Consider the following 23046-nt stretch of genomic DNA (forward strand, 5'->3'; position numbering starts at 1 on the left):
TTGATGATAACTGGATATGTGTTGTTGTCACCCAAGAAGGCATACTTCAAGCTTGGAGGCAGGGTCTTTAACTCCAATTTTGGTGCTTCCACTTCCTTCTTGCTTGTCTTGCCCAACATGATTGAGCTTTGTATGATTTCTTATGGTAGTTCACCACATGCTTGTTGATCTTGCTCCATGATTTCTTCACATTGTTCTTCTTCTAGGACTCCTTGAACTAACTTCTCCATTGTGTCCACCATCATGCATTAACCAATAGATTTCTTTGGGTAACTTATTGCCTTGAAGACATTGAATACCATCTTCTCTTCATGTAGTCTCAAGACTAACTCTCCCTTTTGTACATCAATTATAGCCCCAGCTGTAGCTAAGAATGGCCTTCCCAACATGATTTATGCATTGGACTCTTCCTCCATATCAAGCACAACAAAGTCCACGAGGAATATGAATTCTTCCACTTTCACCAACAAATCTTCCACCACACCATGGGGGAATTTGAATGTTCTATCAGCCAATTGGAGTGCCATTCTTGTTGGTTTGGCCTCTTCAATTCTCATTCTTTTCATCATGGCCAAGGACATGAGGTTAATGCTAGCTCCCAGATCACACAATGCCTTCTCAATACTTATATCCCCTATGATGCAGGGAATTCGGAAGCTCTCACGATCTTTCATCTTTTGGGAAAGCTTCTTTTGTATGATGGCACTACATTCCTCTGTGAGTACTACGATTTCTTTCTCTCCCCAGTTTCTTTTCCTTGTCATGAGCTCCTTTAAAAACTTGGCATAGAGTGGCATTTGCTCTAATACCTTAGCGAAAGGTATGTTGATTTGAAGCTTCTTAAAGATCTCCAAGAATCTAGAAAACTAGCTATCCTTCCCATCCTTTTGCAGCCTTTATGGGTAGGGTGCTTTTAGTACATATGGCTTCAAGACTTGCTTGGGTGGAGCTGGGGTAGATGTCTCTTCTTCCTTCTTAGTTTCTGGATCAATTGTAGCTTCTTCTCCTTGCAATTTGTGGTTTGAGGAAGCCTCCTCCACAACCTTCCCACTCCTTAGTGTGATGGCCTTGCATTCCCCTCTTGGGTTGGCCATGGTATCACTAGAAAATATATGTGTGGGCATTGGTATCTGCTTGGATAAGCTTCCTACTTATGCTTCCAGTTTTGAGATTACTACCCCTTGGTTCCTCATGTTGGATCTAGCCTCCTCTTGGATTGAATCTATCTTCTTCTCAGCTTGCAATTTCCTCTCTACAACAGTGGCAATACTCCCTGTCAATTGTGCCATAGCAGCCTCCAATCTTGCAAAATTGTTACTGATATCACATGGTTGTAGGGTTGAGGATGCTACATCATGTGAGTGGTTGTTGTATGGTTGTTTGGTGGAGTGGTAGGGTGCATTTTGTGTGTTGTGTTATGGTCTATTGTTGCTTGATTGGTGGTTGGAATTGTGGTTGTATTGGTTAGAGTGGTATGGTTTGTGATCTTGGTTGTGGTTTTGTTAGTTTTCCTACCCAAAATTTGGGTGGTTCTTCCAACTTGGGCTGTATGTTTTGGCATTGGGGTCATATGGTGGTCTGGAAGAATTGTTCACATAGTTAGCTTGCTCCCATTCACTTTTAACTTCTGGGGTATCTTCTTCTTGTGGAGGTGCTTGAGCTTGGACAGCTAAGACTTTATTCTTCTCCATTTGCTTGGTTAGAGCTGCCATTTGAGCAGTGATCACCTTGTTTTGAGCTAACAACGCATCCATAGAAGTGAGCTCCATCACTCCTCTTCTTGGGTTTCTCTCAGAAGCATAGAAATACTCATTGTTGGCCACAGTTTCTATGATGTCTATGGCCTCTTCGATTGTCTTCTTCTTGTTGAGAGAGCCTCTAGAGGAGTGGTCTAAAACTTTCTTTGATTCATATGACAGCCTTTCATAAAAGATATGCAGATGTACCCATTCCTTGAACATGTCTGGAGGGTACTTTCTTGTCAAGTCCTTGTATCTCTCCCATGCTTCGTGAGTGTTTCACCATCTTGTTGTCTAAAAGTTTGCACTTCAGCTCTCAATCTATTAACACTTTATGGAGGGTAGAATCTTGCTAAAAACTTGTTTACCACATCCTTCCAAGTTGTCAAGCTCTCCTTAGGAAATGATTTCAGCCACTTTGATGCCTTATCTCTGAGAGAAAAGAGAAACAAAAGTAGTTTGTAGGTGTCAGGGTGTACACCATTTGACTTTACAGTGTCACAAATCTTCAAGAATGTGGTTAGATGTTGGTTAGGGTCTTCTTGGGCACTTTGATAAACCCCAATTTTGTGGTTTATCTTGTGCTTAATTTGGGAGATTTTATCAACATTTCTCATTTATTCAATGAAATAGCATGGTTTTGCAATTCTCCTTTGATTTGTGCTTAAATGTGAAAACATGCTTTTTAGGCCTTAAAATAGATAAATTTAACTCACTTTAATTCCATTCAATGTCTTGATATGTTTGTTGAGTGATTTCATGTTCATAAGGCAAGTATTGGATGGAAGAAGTGAAGAGAAAAGCATGCAAAGTGGGAGAACTCATGAAGAAATGAAGGAACCGTAAAGCTGTCAAGCCCGACCTCTTTGCACTAAATCGACCATAACATGAGCTACAAAGATCCAAATGAGGCAGTTCTAGTTGCATTGGAAAGCTAACATCTGGGGCTACGAAATGATATAAAATTTGCCATATGTTGCTTTGCGTTCAGGGGCGCGCACGCGCCATGTACACGTATGCGCCGATGGAGCTGCGTGGGTCCACTTTTTGCACTTCGTTGGGGCAATTTCAAGCTCATTTTGGGCCCAATCCAACTCATTTCTGATGCTATTGAACCCAAGGATTGAGGGCGAAATGAACCAAGTAGTCATAGTTTAGTTTTTATCATGTTTTAGAGTAGAATTCTAGAGAGAGAGGCTCTCTCCTCTCTCTAGATTTAGGATAGCAATTAGGGTAAAGTTAGGTTAATCACTCTCAAATTTCTCCTTCAATTCTTGTTTTGATTCTAGTTCTTATTATATTTTAGTGTTCTATTGTCTCAATCTTCTTAGTTTCTCTTGTTAAATTCATATTTTCTTCTCTTTTATGTTGATGAACCATTGTTGGATCTTAATTTTCTTTAATGCAATTTTATGTTTCCATGCTCTTTTATGTTGTTCTTGCTTGCTATTATTGATTTCTTGCTTATGATAGTTATGTGTTTCCTTTAATTCTTGCATTTTGTGATGTTTATTTTTCTTGCACTCTAGGTGTTTGTTAAAATATTTCCTTTAGTTTTTGAGTAGTTTTCTTGACTCTTGGCCTAGGCTAAGGGAATTGAGTGACCTTGAGTCATTGGGTCTCATTGAATTGGTGATTTGAGAACCCTTGGTGATCAATTTGATACTCATTGATGCCAACCCACTACTAATCTAATTAGTAGGTAGGTTGGGACTTATGGGTTGATGTGATCAAAGCCTATTTGACGTACTTCAAGCTTAGGAGTAGATATTACGTACTGAAAGCTTTTGGAAGTAGACTTAATAGGTTGGCCTCTCATAATTATCAATATATGGTTTGTAGACAAGGATGGTGATCTCAATTACCTATGTCTAGCCAAGAGTTCTTTTTCTTTATTTTATTAGTTCTTGTCATTTTACCTTCTTGTCATTTACTTTTCTTGTCAAACTATAAAATCAAACCCCCCTTGTTCTTCATAGCCAATAATTGATCATTTCATTGCAATTCCTTGTGAGACGACCCGAAGTTCAAATATTTCGGTTAATTTTCATTGGGGTTTGTACTTGTGACAAAACCAAAATTTAATTTGATGTGAGAATTGTTTGTTAGTTTGGAGCTATACTTGCAACGTACATATTTTGTGAAATTCCTTACTGACAACAATTTTCGCTATCACACTTCCTCTAAATGAGCAATTGTTTTGAAGAAGGGTGATGAGTTGGGGTTTTAACTCAAAATTGTTAGCATGGATGGTTGGTTTTAGAATGCTGCTTTCACAATTTCCTGGGTTTGGGTTGATGTAGAGCCTAGAACTCTTCTCTCCTGCCCCACATGGTTACCAGCACCTTTCCCGACATGATTCTGCATTTCATCCTCCATAGTAATGTCCAGATCTTCCTCCACTACTTCCTCTCCAACTACTCCTTTGCCTCTTGCTTCCTTCCTTAGTCTAAGGAAGGTCCTCTCAGATTCACTATCAAAAGAGGATGAAGTTTTTCCTCTCCTACCTGTCATACATTCAACAAACACCAAGCAGAAGACAAGTGAAGGAGTCACTTTTGTTAAGATTTATGGTTAGTTTGGTTGGTGCAATTGATCAAACAGTTAGTGGATTAGTATGCTAAAATGGAAATATACAGTGAATCAATTGAAACTCAATTGCTAAAAAAAACAAAAGCAAGACTGGAGTTAAAAGAATTAATAAGGTAAATAAAAATGCTTAATCTAAATACCCATCAATTTAGTCATTGTCAAATTTAAACCAATCCCCGGTAACGGCGCCATAAAACTTGATGACTGGAATTCACTCCCTATATAATGAATCCATTCTTTGGCAAGCGCACCAAATATCGTCAAGTAATAACCCACTAGGAGTGGGGTCGAATCCCACAGAGATTGGTAGATTTGAGCAATTTTAATCAATGAGTGAATTAGTCAAGCTAAACAATAGAGATTGTGCGTGCCGAATTCTAAATGAGCAGAAATATAAATGACTTATAAGTAGAAAAAAGCAATAGAGTGCAGAAAAGTAAATGGTAAGAATGTAAAGTGCTGGAACATAAATAACTGAATTGTAAATGGGAATGGGGAATAGTAGAAATTAAGAAAAGCTATAAAGAATAGGGAAGATAAGAATAGGGGAAATTCATTGGGATTAGGAGATGTTGCTCTCTTTGGATTAAATATAGATTATCTCATCTTCAATCATGCAACTCATTTACCTCTTGGCAATCATGATTGATTGAACCCCAATCCCTTGGTGATTCAATCTCTCAAATCTTGATAATCAGCCAATTCCTTGGTCTAATTGCTCATGAAGAGAGATATGCTTGGTCCCTAATTATACCACACATCCTCATAGATCTAAATAATGGGTAGATTATATGTCACCATATCCAATCCCAAAACCTAGATCTACTCAAGTGTGAGAAGGGATTTCAAGCATGTTTTCATGTTTCCTTTTCCAAAGTTCCCATGAAATCCATTTTGCATTCAACCTCTTTCCCAAGATGATTGAACACTAGCATGAAGAACAAAATTCCTTCTAGCAAATCGAAGAGAAGATGAAGAGAAGAAGAAATTCACTATCATTAATCCATCAAGTACATCAGAGCTCCCTCTCCTAATGAGAGGGAGTTTAGCTACTCATACCTTAGAGAAAAGTACAAGAGATGGAGAAGATGAAGTGTAAAAGTAAAGCTAAAAGTAAAGCTATCTAACCCACTTGCCAAGCCCCTTTTCAGTACTTCTAGGGGTTATTTATACTACTCCTATTACTAGAATTAAGAAAATACAAAAGAGAAAACAAAATTACAACTAAAAGGAAAAAGGAAGACCCATAAAATGAACCATGTGCTTGGCGTGTGATTGGCGTTTGAATGGCGCGCCACGCCTAGCTTCTCAGCTTGGCTTGGCACACCACGCCTGGCTCCCCAATTGGCACACCTTCTTCATTAACTAACCTGGCGTGCCACGTCTTCGCGCCCAAGTGGCACGCACAAGGTGTCTTCTTTGCTTAGTTAGCCTGGCGTGCCACGCCTTCGACCTCAAGTGGCATGCCCAGGATCTTCCCTTTGCTCTTCTTCATTGGAAACTTGAACTACCGTGGCACACCCAGGTCTGGCGTGCCACGCCCATAATAAGCACTTCCTCCTTCCCTTATGGAAAACCAAACTGGCGTGCCATGCCCAGTAGGTGGCGTGCCACTCCCATTATAAACACTTCATTTTGCTCTTCTGAAACTCAACACTGGCGTGCCACGCCCAGTAGGTGGCGTGCCACACCCATAGTAAAGCTTCCTCATTCTTCTCTGGAAAACAACAATGGCATGCCACACCCAGTAGGTGGCGTGCCACGCCCATTATAAGGCATGAAAGAGTTCCCTTGGTCCAGTAGCTAGTGTGCCACGCCCAGCATTCAAGTGGCACGCCCATAGCTATCTTGTCTTGGTGTGCCACGCTTGAAGTCTGAAGTGGCACGCCCAGTCTTCTTCTTCCTTGGGTGCTAGAGTTGGTGTGCCACGCCTTCGACATTAAGTGGCATGCCCAGTGTTGGCATTTAAGCTCTGCAAGCATTGGCGTGCCACGCCTAGGACCCAAGTGGCACACCCAGCATTGGTATTTCCTCCATGCTTCTCTGGTCAAACGTATTGGCGTGCCACAGCTTCGAGTTCAACTGGCACGCCCTTGTTGGTATGAACGTCTTCAAGCTTGGCGTGCCATGCCTAGAACCCAAGTGGCACGCCCAAGACATGAGTAGAGTTGGTGTGCCACGCCTTCAACATCAAGTGGCACGCCCAGTGTTGAACCTTCAAGTCCCCTTTCTATACCAATGAACTGGCGTGCCACGCCTAGCATTCAAGTGGCACACCCAGTGTTGACTAGGGGGTTGACGTGCCATGCCCAGCCTAGCGTGCCACGCCCCCTTTGTGGTCTTCAAACTTGCTCTCTGGAAAATATAGTTGGCGTGCCACGCTTAGTCCTAGCGTGCCACGCCCATGTAGAAGCTCTTTGTCTCTTCTCTGGATTATGTAACTGGCGTGCCACGCCTGGCCTTGGCGTGCCACGCCCATTGTGCTTCATCTCCCTGGCGTGCTAGGCCTGGCCTTGGCGTGCCATGCCCATAGTGAGCTCCATGGACCTCTTTTCTGGAAAATGATACTGGCGTGCCACACCTTCGATGTCAAGTGGCACGCCCCTTAGAAGTCTTTCACTTTGCCTTCTGGAATTGTCAATTGGCGTGCCGCCTCTTGGCTGGCGTGCCACGCCAATTCAAAGTGTGGGCGTTTGCACCAAGTGACACGCCCAGTTCACACGCCCAGCATCCTTTTCTTGTTTTCTTCTTCTATTATTGCTCTTTTCACCTGAAATTTAACAAAAACTCATTTCAAAGCAATGTACCATAATATTCACCATTTACTTCATGAAATTGCATTGATTGAATGAGATTATGCTCTTTTTATGGTCCTTTTGGATAAGAGAAAGAGGTAGACGATGCAAGTCATTAGCCTACTTCTAAAAAATCAATTCTACATAATTTGAGTCATCTGTACATATCTACTTCAAAAAGAAAGTTTTCCTTAGTTAAAGATATTTACACATGATCGATTTCTACTTGTACTAAACAGTGTACTCGTTGTTCCCAAACATTTTCAAGTATTATGATTCCTACACAAGCATATACAACAAATATAAATTAACACAAAGATCAGAGTTGATCATAATAAACTATTTTGTCATATCTTTCTATTCAAACAACCAATTAATCTTAAAGTATCAACAAAAAGTGATTTCCAACCATGTGTTAATATAAATAAAGCAGAAAATGATATCTTGTTCAAATACATGAAGATATACTCATACTTTACGATAATAACAAACACATAATCAATTGTTAAAAAGAATAACCTCAAATTAACTAGAAATTAAGTACGTATAAAAATTATACCTATAATGGTAAATATTTTCTGGTAGTACCATATCTCCTAAGCGAACACCAGCAGCAGTCATGAAATGAAAAAGAGCATCCAGTCATATTTCAGGTGGGATACCAAAAAATTGGCACTTTTTTTGCTTATTTTTACATAAAACTTAATAACATTGCATCTAATATGAACCTACCAGACCCAATTCAGTCAACATATCACACACATCTGATTCGCTGTGAAGGCGAGGCCTACTTTGTTTCATAATAGCTAACCCTTTTTCAGCAATTGCAACTTGTCTTTCAATTAATGAGACTTATTTTTCGGCAACCAAAACTTACCTCTCAGCCACAGAAGCTTGTCTCTCAATTGATTCAACCTACCTCTAAGACACGTCATGTAGCTTGCTAGACAAATAACTACCCTCTTTTCCAGCATTGGCCATGGCAGTAATTCCAACGCAACTGTCTCATATTGCGCCTCCAAAAAATCATTCATAGGAGACTTATGCTTTGTACTTCTTGAAGTTGAAGTCCCTCCTAATTGATTTGGCTGACTATGAGGAGCACTTGGTGAATCTAAATTAGCAGAAAATGTAAGGGTATGTGCGGGCCTATTGCTATGCTCAAAGTCTTCACAACATTGGCATATGCTTCAGTTGTCCACGAGCCATCGTGTCTATTACATTTCAATGCTTCTTTTGCTAACACATTCAGCAGAACTTCATCTATATCATCAGACCATCTTAAATTGTCTTTAGAAGGTTGAGTAGCTTCTGTTATTTTATTTTCTTTATTTGGAATTATTTAACCTGTAACATTCCTTTAAAAAATCCAATTAAACAATTCTGAATGTAAACTACACATATATATACATATTCATATATATCAAACGTATAATCACTCATAATGTTTGATGCACATTCCATATTTTAGCTGCAATGTCATCTCGTAAAAATGCTGCATGTCTATATTCCTCATCATGTTGATTTGATTGTGATCTATCTATATTGCATTCTTGTAACAATTCTTGGTCAACCGTATCAATGATAGATTGATCAATATCGACACCTATAAAAAAATTATGCAGTATACAACAACAACAAAGCCTTGTCCCACTAAGTGGGGTCGGTTACATGAATCAAACGACGCCATTATGCTCTGTCATGTATCATGTCTACAGAGAGACCGTTTACATGTAGGTCTCGTTTGACCACCTCATGGATAGTCTTCTTAGGTCTCCTCTGCCTTTCGCCCTTTGTCCATCTTCCATCTCATCCACCCTCCTGACTGGATGTTCTATCGGTCTTCTTCTTACATGTCCAAACCACTTGAGACGCGATTCAACCATTTTTTCCACAATGGGTGCTACTCCAACTCTCTCCCTTATATCTTCATTCCTTATTTTATCCAATCACGTATGACCACTCATCCATCTCAACATCTTCATCTCTGCCACACTCAGCTTATGTTCGTGCTCCCCTTTAGCCGCCCAACACTCCGTACCATACAGCATAGCCGGTCTTAATGCGGTGCGATAGAATTTACCTTTAAGTTTTAAAGGCACTTTTTTGTCGCATATAAAACCAGATGCACTCCGCCATTTTGACCAACCTGCTTGGATCCTATGATTTACATCCTGTTCAATCTCTCCATTGTCCTGTATAATGCACCCAAGATACTTAAAACTTTTAACTTTTCGTAGGGTGTTTTCTCCAATCTTCACCTCTATATTGGGGTTTTCCCTTCTCAGACTGAACATACATTCCATATATTCCGTCTTGCTACAACTTATGCGCAGACCATACACTTCTAGAGCTTCTCTCCATAACTCTAACTTCTTATTTAGGTCTTCCCTTGACTCTCCCATAAGGACGATATCATCGGCAAAAAGCATGCACCATGGCAGAGGCTCTTGGATGTGCTCTGTGAGTACTTCCAAGACTAATGTGAAAAGGTATGGACTTAAGGATGATCCCTGGTGTAATCCTATACCAATATGGAATTCCTCTGTCACACCACCTTGAGTCTTCACACTAGTTGTGGCCCCATCATACATGTCTTTAATTGCCCGAATATATGCGATCCTTAGTCTCCTTTTTTTCTAAAACCTTCCATAAGACCTCCCTTAGTACCCTATCATACGCTTTTTCCAAATCAATAAACACCATATGTAGATCCCTTTTATTACTACGATACCTCTCCATCATCCTTTTTAATAGGTATATCGCTTCAGTGGTAGATCTGCCTGGCATAAATCCAAATTGGTGCTCTGTTACTTGTGTCTCTTTTCTCAACCTCCGTTCTATCACCCTTTCCCACAACTTCATAGTATGACTCATAAGCTTAATCCCTCTATAGTTTCCACAATTTTGTATATCCCCCTTATTCTTGTAGATAGGTACCAAGGTGCTCTTTCTCCACTCATCAGGCATCTTCTTTGACCTTAAAATCTCATTAAAAAGCATGGTTAACCAGTTGATGCCTTTTTCTCCAAGACCCTTCCAAACCTCAATCGGGATATTATTAGGTCCTACTACCCTGCCAATTTTCATCTGCTTTAGAGCCTCTTTTACCTCGAAGTCTCGAATCCTTCGATAGTAGTCAAAGTTTTGATCTTCTTCTCTTGTGCATAATCGACCAAGGCTCGGAAGAGTCTTCTGTCCCTCATTAAATAACTCGTAGAAGTAACTCTTCCACCTTTCATTAATCTTCTCCTCTTGAGCCAACACCTCTCCATCTTTATCCTTTATGCACTTAACCTGATCCAAATCTCTCGTTCTTCTTTCCCGGCTCTTTGCGATTCTATATATACCTTTTTCTCCTTCTTTCGTGCCCAAAGACTGGTAGAGACCCTCATATGCTCTTGTTCTTGCTTCACTTACAGCCACTTTTGTCTCTTTCTTAGCCGCCTTATATTTTTCCCAGTTATCTGCATTGCGGCATAAAGACCACTCTTTAAAGCATTCCCTTTTTATCTTTATCTTTTCTTGTATGCTCGCATTCCACCACCAGGACTCCTTGTCTCTTGGTCCTATTTCTTTAGATTCACCAAAACTTTCTTTTGCTGTTCTTCTAATAACTTCTGTCATCTCCCTCCACATCTCTTCCGCGCTTCCATTTCCATCCCACTTTGCCTCTTCTCCTACCCGTCTTAGGAAGCTTCTTTGTTCCTCACCTTTCATCCGCCACCACCTCGTCCTTGGGTTCTTCGTATGATGTCTTTTCCTCAACTTTTGCTCGATGCGAAAATCCATGACGAGCACCCTATGTTGTGTTGTCAAACTCTCTCCCGGGATAATTTTACAGTTAATGCAAAATTTCCGGTCGACTCTCCTCAACAAGAAGAAGTCGATTTAAGAGCTTGTCATGCCACTCTTATAGGTTATAAGATGCTCGTCTCTCTTTTTAAAACATGTATTTGCGATGAGAAGATCAAAGGTTGAGGAAAAGTCCAAAATAGTTTTACCCTCGGCATTGATCACCCTGAAACCATGGCCTCCATGAATACTCCCATATCCAGTCACTTCTCTCCCAACATGGCCATTTAAATCTCCTCCTAAGAAAATCTTATCTCCCAAAGGTATGCCTTGAATCAAACTCTCTAGATCCTCCCAAAACCTTATCTTGTGTTGTTCGTCCGAACCCACTTGCGGTGCATAGGAGCTAATCACATGGAAAGCACCTCCCTCCACCACAAGTTTGATAGAGATGATCCGATCTCCCACCCTCTTGACATCCACTACGTCTTTCTTCCACTGCTTATCCACAATTATTCCAACCCCATTCCTATTCTTCACCTTTCCTGTATACCAAAGTTTGAAACCAGAAGTATCCAACTCCTTAGCCTTTGCACCAACCCATTTCGTTTCTTGTAGGCACATAATGTTAATCTTCCTCCTTGTCATGGTGTCCACCACCTCCATGGACTTTCCTGTTAGAGCCTATGTTCTATGTCCCAAATCTCAACCTTCTGTCGCTTCGACCTTTACCTTTTACTTTGTGAACTAGCTTATTTACCCTCGTCCGTTCACGAAAACGCGAGAACCCTTGCTCATTTAACACTACATCCGGGCACCGATGCAGCAGCTCTTGCTTTGACACCGTACTCGAGTCATACGGCGCGTTGCTTCAGGGCAACGACCTAGCTTTAGCGCAATAATGTCTTTGATTCATGTCTTTGATTCATGCCAAAAAAATGTCTCTCATAGTTTTAAATGAATAATAAGGTTCAGTGTCGCCAGTTATAATTGGGAATCTTTTTTTTAGAACTCCAAACCATCTTTCAATCACATTTTTTAATGAAGAATGCCGGTTGTATAATAGTTCTTTAGGATTTTGTGGCTCACATACTGAATACTCTTTCAAGTGATACCGAACACCTCTATATGGTGTAAGTATTCCAGGCTTCGACCTGAATCCAATGTCGCCTAAATAAAAATTTTCTACAACAGTTGTATACACAAATTAAAGTATAACATACTGTGACTATAAATTTAACTTTATGTTGACGATTTCATAAATTACACTATCACAGACCTTCGGAAATTCAAAGTGGATATTCCCTACTTAAATCATCTTTCAAAGTTCTTGAGTAGAGGCAGTTCCTTCCTAACCGGGCAACACATAAGTGAATTTCATATCAAACCCACATGCCGCTAAAATATTTTGTGTCGAGTGATTTTTTCTTCCGCGAAAACGAGGGGCTTCCACCATTGGTACCTTCACATGACTACGAGTTTCGTCTATGGCTCCAATACAATCCTTTTTTGGAAAATATATTGACTTATTAACACAAACAGTTTTATAGTTATTTCATTGATAATTACATAAATGTCATTAAGTAAATTAAAAGAGTTAGTTCCTTAAAAAATAGATAGAATCGACTATTATTAAGTATTTCATAAGGAACATCCTCACCAGATGGTTGCTTGAAGAAGTCTCCCTCTCACAATAGAATAACATGTAGGACATTGTGAAAGTGACGACTGATTGTCTCCCCTGAACAGTGGAAGAAGAAAGACATAGTTCTAGTTTTCACATTATACCCTATAATATGTAGGAATTTCGTGATTTGCTCTTCAATTGTAGAACGAGTTGAATCCTTTACTATACCAGTTTCTCTTAACTTCTGACATAACTGCCTAAATGCTTCAGGACCCATACGTATGACATCTCAGTATTTTTCAGACTTCAGTAACTGTGTCATTAATTGAGTACGCCTAAGTTCTCTTTCCAAGTTGGTGTCATTAATTTTCCTAGGCCTATATTGTGATAATAATTCCAAAACATACAACTGATGCACTGTAACACATGAAAGAGATGTGACATAGATATGTTGTCTATTTCTTAACTCTTCCATGACACGAGTTAGTATCTATATTGGTTCAGGATGATATAGACCAGTAGAAGTGATTTGATTTACTTGAAATTCTGAATCGTGTATGACGTTCGTTCTATCTTCAAGATTCATATCTTTGATATTTTCGTTATCTATCTATGAAAATATAATGTTTAGAGTGTACATATCCATAAAGAAAGTAACTAGAAAGTTACATATGTTGTTACATTATAACAATTCATTTGTCGAAATATAAAAAAAAAATTGAAACTAAAGTTTTATATAAAACTATGGTGCACCTTATAAACATATGAACAATATCGTGTTATGAGGCACTTATCTTGAACTCCTAAATGCCAAAGTCGATTCCAAAGCTGACTACCATAAATAATAAACATAAACTATAAATGACATGATATATTAATAAATGCATTGGTTTATCACCAAAATTTAGTGGGCTTAGCTACTAAAAGAACTTTATAATTTAGACGGTCATAAAGTAATTTAACCAAAGCAGTACTTAGTATAGTTTGCAAAAGAAATGGGTTGAAGATGCATTGAACAAATGCTTTCTAAGTGCACCAATAAAACAAACACGATGTTTTTCTTAGCTATTTAGACATTAGTAACAACTAAACCATGAAAATTCAATAACAAATTTTAGCCAGAAACAATTAAGATAAGCCATCTAATTCAGTGTTATAATGATTATGGTAGTTTTGAAGAACTTTTATATAATTTGAATTTCATTATAAAAAGAGGGATCAACTAAAATTCACATCATCGCATACATAAAAACATAAGTTGCGAGTAAAAATTGGAAGAGACCTCAAAAATAAATTATTCTATAGTAATAGCTGCATCTATATCCCATGCTTTATGTCCATTCATTCACTTTCATACTAAAAATAAAAGAAACAAGAAAAAAAGGAATAAGTTGTCCCATTGATGATTGTAACAATTAGGCACATGCATCACACATCACCTATAGATAAAATCTAACCAGATAGAGCCATTTAGGAAGCGTTGGACTTTTGAATAAACTATACCCATGGTATTGATTCAGTTGACCACTACAGTTAGTTGTAATTGAAGCATATAATTAACAAATCAAATCAATAAAAAAAAGGAAAAAAATTAAAAAAGAAAATTAAGAAATCAAACATGTAAAAACATTGTGATAATTGATATGCATGTGTACATATTCTATGACATATATAACAGACAGACAAATTATAAAGAGTTAATTTTTATGATATCTCCAATTTAATATCTACTATCTAAAATAATTGTAATTGTCATGGTTTATCCACCACCAATATTTGAAACTAATTTAATTTTGATTCATGTTAATTTTCTAAATATGTGCAACGGGGGATTTATCCAAATTTTTTTTAATTCTATAAAAAGAATCATCTGTAGAGCAAGTACTTAGTAGACTAAGCAAATGATGCATGAATCAAAGAAGAGGTTGTGGAATCTCTCCTTTTATGAATGACATATCAGATAGCTATCGTTGATGCCATTCACATGAAAATAAGGTAAAAGGCGACAGAAAAAGCTGGCTTGTGTCTTCAAAAACTTGCTTCCTGTTAGCCTACAAAGAATTGTATTTAAAATGCATGTTCAAATTGGTTGAATGATTTGATCTGGTCAAGACTCCAAGTTTAATTAGTAGATTGGTTTAGAATTACATTATATACATTATGAGCTTAATCTTTTTTTATAATCTTAATTCTAATATGTTGCTTTCACAAATCACAATCTATATCTTCTTTCTTAATCATTGAGTAGACTTTCCTTAATACAAGTGCCTGATTTTTTGGTGGTTAGTTATACATAGGTCAAGACTTAAGAAGTAAAGCTTTTGGCATTTTCTACTTGTCTCTCACACACACACTTTTCATAGTCTCATTAATCATAATGTACGTAGATTTTATGGTCACTTCTGAATTCTTTTCGTTCATATTTGGACCACCCCATAAAGAAAAAGGGGGCATAATGTCATATATATTTATTCAGCTTTGAAAAAAATCTCATAATTTGAAAAGAAGGGTAAATCATTTCAAGACCAAATGAGTTAAAAATTCCTCCTTTTTGGACCAAACATGAAATGGCAGTGAAATATAAAGTCGAATATGGTTGAATTTTTGAATTAGAATGAAGGATCCATTTGAAAACAGAGAAGGAAGAATGGGTTATTTTTTCACTACAAAGATAAGCATCATCCATGGAATGTAAAATCAAAGCAATATCTCACTTGAAAAACAAAAGATGAATACAAACTATATGCTGTAATGACCCATTTCATTTTGGGAGAAACTACAAATACAACGAAAAAAGGACTCGCTTTCGTCTTGAAGATGCACGGATGAAGATGTGGCAGACCTGTCACGACGATGACGAATCTGCTGTAGCGATGTGGACGATGACGAAAAGCTACATTGCCGCTGTTGAAGATGACAGCAAAACGGGAGAAGAGAAGAGACTTGTTTTCTTTTTCCAAAGAGATTGAATTAGGGATTTTGATTTCTGTAACTGAAAGGACAAATCTGTACTTTTACCTATGGTTACACTTTAATCTCAATTTTCTTTGCAAGTTTGAAGAGAAAATTTTAGCATGGACTCCACATATACTTTTGCATTTTTCATTCAATTTTTTTGTTGATTCAAAAATGAAAAATTAATTTTTCCATCCATTTTTTTCTCCTTCATTTTGTTGATCCATTCAATTTAAGAATACATACGGCATATGCACGTCATGTCAAAATTTATTATTATGACTTTCAAAGTATACTTTTCATTCATCAATCACCAATCAATAATTATTTAACTAGAGTAATGAATACAATTATTTTTGGATAAATTTTAGATGTGTTAAGAAATTATTTAGTAAGCAACCTTATAATTTTAGATGTGTTAAAAATCATTTATGTTAAGAAAAATATAAGCACAATTTGAACGAATTTTGAATATGTACCAAAAATATTTTATATGTTATCTTATTTTTTTGAATGTGTTAAAAAATTATTTATGTTAAAAAAATATAAGCACGGATTTAGACAATTTTAAATGTGTTAAAAATTATTTATATTAAGAAAAATATAAGCACAAATTTAAATAAATTTTAAATGTATACCAAAAATATTTTTATTTTATTATTTTAAATGTATTATAAATATATGTAAAATAATTAAAAAATACTGACAAAATAACCACATGAGAAAAAGAAAAAATAATATTCAAACATAATATAATTTTGGTTTAATTATTTTATCAGTCCTTATTTTGTTAAACTATATAGAATATTTATTTAAGTGTTAGGCATATTCATTTTTTTAACAAAATATTCCATTAATTTCAACGTTTTTGTCACAACAGAAATTTAATTACAAATCTGATATGATATAGGAACTTAATTATAATAATCTAATTGAAAATTCATTAGAACTATAAGAATCGATGAATAATTAAACCTATAACTTTTCATAACAAATAATTAATAAAATTATTAAAAGAGACTCACCAAAATAGTGCTTTGGACACATTCTTTTGGAAACTAAGGGGAAAAAATTGAAATAGCAGAAACTTGTTGAAGAGCTTCTTCTTGAGGGCGACAGTTATTCTTATCTCATCTGCACTTCTATACAGACTTCCCTCACTGTTTCCCAACAATAATCTTAAATTCTTAATTCATCATATCCTTATATATAGTCAATTTCATGTTATGTAATAGGTATATCACAACGGATAGTATAACAATCATGCTAATTGTCAGTATATTTAATTTCATTGTTGTAAAATTAAGAAACAAAATTGAAGTTTGTTGCAAACTAAGAAACAAATAAAATTAAAGTTTGTTACGAAAATTACTGTAATTTTGTGAAAAAAATCAGTACATTGGAGATGATTATCATTTTTACAGTATCAAGTATAATAATTATAAAATTTAAATTAAATAAAAATGGTAGTAATTTTTAAAAAAATAAAAAACATAATTAATTAAAAAATAAAATAATAAAATGTTAGATTTGAAGACCGAGTGAAAGATCATATTTAAAGAAGAAGTAGCAATTTTGTTTTATTTATTTTGTTTTGTAACTTTGTCAAAGGATGCGGCATCAAACCCATCTCCAATAAATTTTTTTTTTTTAAATAATTATGGGTTAGGTACTAGACACCTAGTCCATTTTTTGGGCCAATTAGCTTTGCCTTTTATTTTTATTTGTTTTGATAAAGATACAAGTGACTCATCACCTGGATAGGTGGACTATACAAATCCATTAATAATAATATAACATTGCATTTGCATTATTCCCTCCTGTTTGGGCTAATTAGTTAACTGGAACACTAGATGAGGTATAGTTCAAGTTATGATAGCATATGTTATAATTTTGTTTGAGGGAGTTGATTTTGTTAGAAAGTCTAATTTTTTTAAGTGGGAAATTTTTTGTTCGTCTAAAGCATAAGGAGGTCGACTTTCGACTTACGCAAATTTTTAATAATGTAAATTTGATGAAATTAATTTAAAAACTTGTCCATAATAAAAGAAATCTTTGGGTTAAAGTTCTTTAAAGTAAATATAGATGCGATGAGGCTACTTTTCCTGTTGTTAAAATGATCAAAATAGTTTCAAATGCTTGGCAAGATATCTAAATGATTTGGAAGGATTTTTAGAATAATCTCATATGAAGGGTCGGATCCAATATTAAAATTAATTTTTGGACTGACCAATAAATTCCAGGTATTCATAAACTTGTGAACTTTGCTCAACTAGAAGTTACCGAAGAGATGCTGGAAGAGAGAATTTGCGAGTTTGTTATTAATGGTCATTAGAACTATGACCGAATTGGTACTATACAGGGAAATAATTGGTATTCTATTTTTGCTTTTATTAAACCTCCTGAGCCTGAGTTAAGAGTCGATAGCTTGGCTTCGCTTTCGGTATTGAGTAGTGTCTTCTCGATAAAGTCGGCTTGTGTAATCTTTTTAGGACACGCGGATGACTCAAGTGCTTCCGTATTCTCGAAAATATGAAAGCCGGAAGCTCCGCAACAGCTATGGTCTTTCTGCTGACTCGTAGCACATCAGGCCCTTTTGACTAATGCAGAACGCGTCAGAAGACATATGACGGAGGAAGACAATTGTGCCATTTGTGGTGTATTCTTTGAATTTTTGCTCTATATACTCTGTGACTGCAGGGTGGCAAGAGGCACGCGGATGAGTATTGATAATAGTTTGGTTTCGGGTAACTTCTTTAACTCTCCTCTCTTGGCTTGGTTATTAGAGAATTTATCTACCAAATCTCCCTACCAAAAGCAATCTTGGTTCCTTCTTTTTGTTACTACGATGAATTCTTTATGGTATCGACAGAATAAATTTGTTTTTGATGTTGATGATATCATTGAGGAGGAGAAGGTTGCTTCCCTTGCTGTCTATCTAGTAAAGGACTTTCTGCATGCTAAGGTTGAAGTGAGTCGAGTTAGGAAGGTAGTTGGCAATTATGTTAAGAGGCAGATTAAATGGCACCCCCAGAACCTCCTTTTGTTAAACTAAATACAGACGGTTTAGTTCTACATAATGAAAAAGCAGGTTGCGGAAGAATTATTAGAGGCATAAATGGAAAGTTTCTAGTTGGTTTTAATGCAAACTTAGCTTTTACCTCGGTCACTTCGGTAGAGCTCTAGAAAATTTTACTGGGTATGAACTTTACTGTAAACCTGGGGTATAATTATGGTGGTAGTAGAGGTGGACTCAGTTGCTATAGTAAGGCTTGTTCTTCATTATGATATAGATTTGCATTCTTTTCGAGCCCTTATTTTTATAATTAGGAAAATGTGCAGCAGACTAATCAACGGGAGAATATAACATCAGTTCTGAGAAGCAAATTTTTGTGCAGATAGAATGGTTAATTATGGTCATAGTGTTCTTTAATTTACCTTTTTGTATCTCTCTTTATCTTCATGCGGATTCTATCAACATTTCATTTTCAAGAACGGTTGTCTTTTAGTTTATTTTTCTTTAGGCTTTAAGGCCCGTTGTTAATAAAAAAAAAAACAACGAATGTGTTAGGTCTAAAATGTCATCTAATTCACGTTTTTACGATGCAAGTTGCTAGTTTAATTATGCAAGTTACTTGAATCGTTTATATTCCAAATTTGATCTTTAAGGGCAAACGTTATGAATTCAAAAAGTGAATTTTAACAAGGCTAAGGTTTGGTGTTGCTTTGGATAGGAAACCTAATTAGGATTATAGTGAATGTAAAAGAGAAAAAAAGTTGTAAAACCAAGGTTCTTCTATTTTCGCCAAATTAGGTTTTAATAGATTTTAAGTATAACTTATTTTTGAGATGCCAATAAGCCAGTGAATCCTTGTAAGGTATGGATTCGGTGAGCGGTTGATGTTTGTAGTACTAAAACACTAAAAAGTTATTTGGCTGACTGGTGAGTATTTTTAATGAGGAGCCATTGGATTATGTATGCTTTTAATCCAACGATAAAGATCTTTCTGAATTTAGTTTCATGTGATTGGCTAGTTAATACTTTATGCAGCTTTTGTGTTAGTGGGATAATTTTACAAATATTAGTTTTAGGATGGTTCTTGTTGTTAGATTTAAAATGTTTTGTGGTATTATATCAAAAAATTAGAAACTCAGATGTTCAAATTAATTTAAAATTGATGGATTTTTTTGGGTAAGATATTTTTTGTATTATTTTGCATAGGCAACAGATATGCAAGCGGAAATTGGTGAACACTGGAGTGTGGGCGTCAGGCCAGAGTGGGATAGGAACAACAGCGAAACTAGCACGGCATGTAATGCTGCTGGGGCAGGATGGCTTCTTGGGCAATATCCTTGTCGCCAACATGCATGACCTCTCCTCATTAGCACATTCCTTCACCTCCAATGACGGCATCCCCAATGCCCGTGACCATGTCGGCAGACGACGGTACTTCAGGTATGCAGCAACGCCTCGACAGCAACCATGGAGCAGATGCCTCGACGAGGAGGATTAGGTGTGGTAGGGATGAGATTAGGAAGGAGATGCTGTCGCGTGTACGATTGAGCAGATGCCTCCCTCCTCTTCGTCGTCCTCTTCCTCTTCTTCCTCTGCCGTTGCAAGTGCACCGCCCCTTCCACTATCTCCATCGCCGGTGACGACTCCGAACCTCCCCACCGTCTCTCCTACTCACTCTTTTGTCGTGCCACCAACTCCTTCTCCTCTCCACTCGGTCATGGCGACTTCGGCACCGTCTTCTCTGGCATCCTCCCTCCTCCGGCGTGAACTATGTCGCAGTAAAGCTCTAAACCCCACAACAACCTCGCAGTAAGAAGAGTGTGAGTTTTACAACAACATCTTCTTTCTAATTCGTTTGCGAAATTGAAATCAATGAATCAATTGGAACTCTGATGAATGGGTTGTGTTCCATTTTCTGGATTATGACAATTTTGGATTTTTGGTTAAACAAAAAATGAAAACACTGTGGTTGGTTAGATTTATCTACTAGTCACTATTCTTTGGAGTTTTGAGAAAAAATGGAACATTTTATGAAAATTAAAATGAACAATAAATAAATTTTACATTATAAACCAATTTTATATTCTAAACCAATTATTATGGGCTAAATAATTTGATTTAATCTTTTTTCATTAATTATAATAAGATATTTTAAAAAATTAGTAATATTGAGAGTAACTTAATTGATTAATTATAGTAATATATATTGGAAATCAGTAATTTTATTACAATAATTTATTAATTATAGTTAAATTATATAGAGAATAATTTTATTAATTTTAGTAAGATGTTATGTGAAATTAGTAATTTTTTAAAGTAAATTTATAGGTTATAATAATATGATTCAGAAAATTAGTTATTTTTTTAGTAATATTATTAATTATATTAATATGATATGAGAAATTAATAATTATGTTAAATTAAGTTTATTAATTATAGTAATATGTCATAAAAAATTATTAGTTATATAGAGTATAATTACAGTAAGATGCTATAGAAATTAATATTTTTTAGATTAATTTTATTAATTTAATTGGTGTTACCATTGATTTGGGAAAAAAAAATATATGTAGTAAAAGCAATAATCGTTTCTACGGTTCAAATGAAAAGATGAACGTATATCAAGTATAAAAAACAAAGGCCTCATAAAGCCTAAACCCTAAACTTTAAACTCTAAATTAGTACTTTTTAGAATAACTTGATTAATTATAGTAATATATATATATTAAAAATTAATTCTTTTATTATATTAATTTTATTAATTATAGTAAGATGTTATGTGAAATTACTAATTTTTTAGATTAATTTTATAGGTTATAGTAATATGATTTCAGAAATTAATAATTTTTTAATAATTTTATTAATTATAGTAATATGATTTGAGAAATTAGTAAATTTTTAAAGTAATTTTATTAATTATATTAATATGGTATGAGAAATTAATAATTTTATTAAATTATTTTATTAATTATAGTAAGATGCTATAAAAATTAGTATTTTTTATATTAATTTTATTAATTTGATAAGTGTTGCTGTTGAAACAATAACCGATTCTAAGATTTAAATGAAAGAATGGATGTATATAAGTATAGAAAACAAGTGTCTCATAAAGCCTAAAACTTAAATCCTAAACCCTAAATCTTAAACTCTAAATCATAAACTTTAAATTAGTAATTTTGAGAGTAACTTGATTAATTATAGTAATATATACATACACGAAAATTAGTGCTTTTATTACATTAATTTTATTAATTATAGAGTTAAATAATATGGAGAATAATTTTATTAATCATCATAAGATATGATGTGAAATTAGTAATTTTTTAGTGTAACTTTATAGGTTATAGTAATATGATTTAGAAAATTAGTTATTTTTCAGTAATTTTGTTAATTATAGTAATATAATATGAGAAATAAATAATTATGTTAGATTAATTTTATTAATTATAGTAATATATTATAGAAAATTATTAATTATTTAGAGTATTAATTATAATAAGATGTTATAAAAAATTAATATTTTTTAAATTAATTTTATTAATTTGATAGATGTCGCTTACTTGGGGAATTAATCGAAAATGAAAAAAATATATAGTGAAAGCAATAACCGATTCTAAGATTTAAATGAAATGATAAACCTATATCAAGTATAAGAAGAAGAAAACAAAAAGTTTTTCGCCAAAGATTTCGATCACCTACACAATCAAGTGTTGATTCACACATAGAGAGTATAGAGAATACACAAAGAGAAATTCAAAAAGATAATAGGTAAAAGAAGACTCACATTACACAAATTAAGACCTCATAAACCCTCAATCTTAAATTAGTAATTTTTAGAATAACTTGATTAATTATATATGTACGAAAAAAAAGGAAGTACGAAAAAGACTCATATTGCACCAAAACGCCCAAAAAGTATACTTAGTTCGTTAAACATTATGTTTAACTATGAATAAAATTTATAAAATTACTTTGGCTATTTTTAATTTAAAAAATATTTATATTTTATTTAATTTATTAGAACAAAAAAACTAAGAAAAAAAGAAAAGTGAAATGAATTAATGTTTTCTCATCAAAAGTAAAGTTTATAGTGAATTTGATTGCAAAACTAAGAACGATTTATTTATGAAAAAATATAATTGTGCTTTGTGAAGATGGTAATGTATTTTAAAAATAAAAAAAATGAATTTTAATTTAATTTATATATTTTAAAATTTTTATTTTATTACTATCATAAAAGAATATTTTATCTCATCATTTTTCAATCAGAATATTTTAATCTACTTTATACACTTCAAATTTTTTATAGTTCTCTTTTTTTTTTTGGTGACTTATAGTTCTCTTATTTGTTTTGTATATTTGAATATGTGATTGTGTTGTATATATTCAAATAATGTGTGTTGTAATAATTCGGACAATAGAACACAACCCATTCATCACTTTGCAATAAGAATCCCAATTCTGCGATTCATTGATTTAAATTTCGCAAACAAATTAGAAAGAAAAGAAAAAAATTGTCATGGATTC

The 23046-nt window shown here is 34.9% G+C and overlaps 1 protein-coding gene across 1 annotated transcript; it reads right to left on the bottom strand.

Annotated features, from left to right (window-relative positions):
• Positions 1–392: 392 nt before the first annotated feature.
• On the bottom strand, positions 393–797 carry LOC148577029 (uncharacterized). The gene has a single exon (XM_088502832.1). The coding sequence runs from the start codon at positions 795–797 to the stop codon at positions 393–395; it is 405 nt and encodes a 134-aa protein (XP_088358958.1).
• Between the last annotated feature and the right edge of the window lie 22249 nt (positions 798–23046).

Source organism: Arachis ipaensis, chromosome B1 (assembly GCF_059453495.1).
Source record: "Arachis ipaensis isolate K30076 ecotype BB chromosome B1, ASM5945349v1, whole genome shotgun sequence".
Taxonomy (NCBI): Eukaryota; Viridiplantae; Streptophyta; class Magnoliopsida; order Fabales; family Fabaceae; genus Arachis; species Arachis ipaensis.

What these genes read in the sequence shown, in the direction of transcription:
- LOC148577029 (XM_088502832.1), bottom strand. Translation starts at nt 797, where the DNA reads ATGCCACTCTATGCCAAGTTTTTAAAGGAGCTCATGACAAGGAAAAGA.